Source organism: Colobus angolensis, unplaced genomic scaffold (genome assembly GCF_000951035.1).
Source record: "Colobus angolensis palliatus isolate OR3802 unplaced genomic scaffold, Cang.pa_1.0 Scaffold50, whole genome shotgun sequence".
NCBI classification, from domain to species: domain Eukaryota; kingdom Metazoa; phylum Chordata; class Mammalia; order Primates; family Cercopithecidae; genus Colobus; species Colobus angolensis.
In genome coordinates, this window is record NW_012118488.1 from 1,390,377 (window position 1) to 1,392,734 (window position 2,358).

General features: G+C 47.3%; 1 protein-coding gene across 2 annotated transcripts in view; it reads right to left on the bottom strand.

Annotated features, from left to right (window-relative positions):
- Positions 1-2,076, bottom strand: part of MRPL45 (mitochondrial ribosomal protein L45) — a 45,087-nt gene extending 43,011 nt beyond the window's left edge. For both annotated transcript variants that reach the window (XM_011959840.1, XM_011959841.1), the window contains exons 1-2: positions 1,899-2,076; positions 527-704 (exon numbers count right to left, since the gene is read on the bottom strand). In XM_011959840.1, coding sequence (XP_011815230.1) covers positions 527-704; positions 1,899-2,033 — 313 coding nt within the window. In that variant the 5' untranslated portion in view covers positions 2,034-2,076. The remainder of the gene's footprint in view (positions 1-526; positions 705-1,898) is intronic.
- Positions 2,077-2,358: the final 282 nt, after the last annotated feature.

Genomic DNA, 2,358 nt, shown 5'->3' on the forward strand with positions numbered 1-2,358 from the left:
TGGGAGGCTGAGGTGGGCAGATCACAAGGTCAGGAGTTCAAGACCAGCCTGGCCAAGATGGTGAAACCCCTACTCTACTAAAAACACAAAAACTAGCCAGGTATGGTGGCAGGTGCCTATAATCCCAGCTACTTGGAAGGCTGAGGTAGGAGAATCACCTGAACCTGGGAGGCAGAGGTTGCAGTGAGCCGAGATTGTGCCACTGGGTGACATAATGAGACTCTGTCTCAAACAAAAGGAAAAAAAAAGACAAAACAAAAAAAGCCAGAAAGATTTAAGTCTTCTCTCAGAGCCTCAGTTTCTACTTCCACAAAATGGGGAAATTTCACTCTTGCCTTCTACAGACAGTTTGAAAGTAAGTTCAAAGAACAACTTCATAATATACAGTATATATAAGGCTAATCATTATTGAGGTTGAACTGACTTCGTGCTTAATTAAATATCATCAATCATAGTCTAAGTCATCCCAAGTTCCAGAAGATCTCTAACAGAAGGATCCCAGGTCAGGGTCCCAGAAATACCTCACCTGTACAGGCCAGATGTATGGAACGGTCTGATTTTTCTGGAGGAATAACCAATCCTGCTTTCCGGGCATGTTCCATAAACTCTTTTTCTGTTTTAAATTTATGTTGACCAACAGGAGGTGTGAAACGTTTTTTAGTTCTTACTGGAACTATAGCTGAGGACTGAGTCACCAGAACTGGCTGGAAGGTAAAGGAAAGGTTAGGAACCTAGAAAAAACATCTACTATGTTTTACAAACTCTAAGCAAAGCACTATAGAAAGGGCATATCCAAAGAATACTTCAGGAACAATTATAAAACAATGATCACAGGGAAAAATGCATTAGGACCTTAATACTTATAGGTGTCTCTAAATAGAAGACAGTTGGCAACCTTTACTAACATCACATTTACTAAAGGCTTTCCTTTAGAACTTTCCACAGTACAGGACTATGCTAACTCCTACAGATACTGAGTTGATTAAAGCAAGTTTCAAAGAACTGATGGTGATGGGGAAACACCAACCCAATACTGAAATGAGCAGAATACTATTCTTTATTACTTTATTTTTATTTTTTGAGACAGATCGCTAGCCTGGAGTGCGGTTGCACGATTAAGGCTCACTGCAGCCTTGGCCTCCTGGGCTGTAGTTATCTTCCCACTGCAGCCTCCCAAGTAGCGCCATTGCACTCGACTAATTTAAACATTTTTGTAAAGACGGGGTCTTACTATGTTGCCCAGGCTCATTTCGAACTCCTGGGCTCAAGCCATCCTTCCGCCTCGGACTTCCAAGTGCTGAGATTACAAGTGTGAACCACCGCGCCTGGCCCTGAATGCTATTCTTAAACCATAAGCAAAGTCCTCTTGTAGGCATCTGCTCCATATTTACTCGAGATATTTTGCTCATTCTATCGGGAGTCTCACTGTAAACTTTATTCTGTCGTTTTAGCACCCAACTGACCAATAAACCCTTGAAAGACCAGGGAACCTTTTCTCTCTGATCATGAGGTTTGCTCAGACGGGTCAGTGACAATATGGGACGCCCTCATTTTCGGCTACACTTCAACGTAGTTCATTTATAAGAATCGAAGATTACGGAGTCCACCTTCCAACCCATTACTTGTCTCCCCTTTAACATCTCCTCGCCAGACGGACCCAAATCAATCCAGAAAAACTTAATCCCCGTTAATTCACTCGCTCTCACGGCCTTGTCTAGGCTCTCCCCATTCGACCACTGAGCTCAGTAGCTGCGTCCTGTCCACCTCAGCCTCTTCCACGGCCTAAGTATGACTCGTACTGTCCCAGCTCACCAAGGACAATTGCACAGAGAGTATTTCCCTCGACTCTGTCCTCCTCTTCTAGCCCCTAGGGTCCTATCGACCCCGTCCCTACCCACCTGCCGAGACCACCAGCCCAAAACCCTCGATAAACGAGACAACCCTTGAGGTATGGGGGCTGCCATCTTGTTCCCGCAAAGGCCGCCGGGAAGGGAGCTGCCAGTGAAGAGCGACGGGTAGGAGAGAAGCCGCATAGGGTGGAGCTAGCACAGGAGTGGAATTTTCCAGGGAGCGCGCCCTCCGCCGAATTGTGAGCAGCGAGGACGCGCACGTGCTCGCGGGAGTGGGGGAGGGTGGAGTACGGCCGCGCGTGCGCAGGGAGACGACGTTGGGCGTAGGGTGGAACGCACGGTTGTCACGCGCCAGCAAGAGAGCGCTTGAACGCGAGCTGCGCCTGCGCGCGAGGCTTTCTGGCGGCCGGGGAATAGGCATTGCTGTATGCTTGGCACATTGCTGTTTATACCATTCTTTAAAAAAAGAAAAGGAGGCCAGGCGCGGTAGCTCACGCCTGTAATCCCA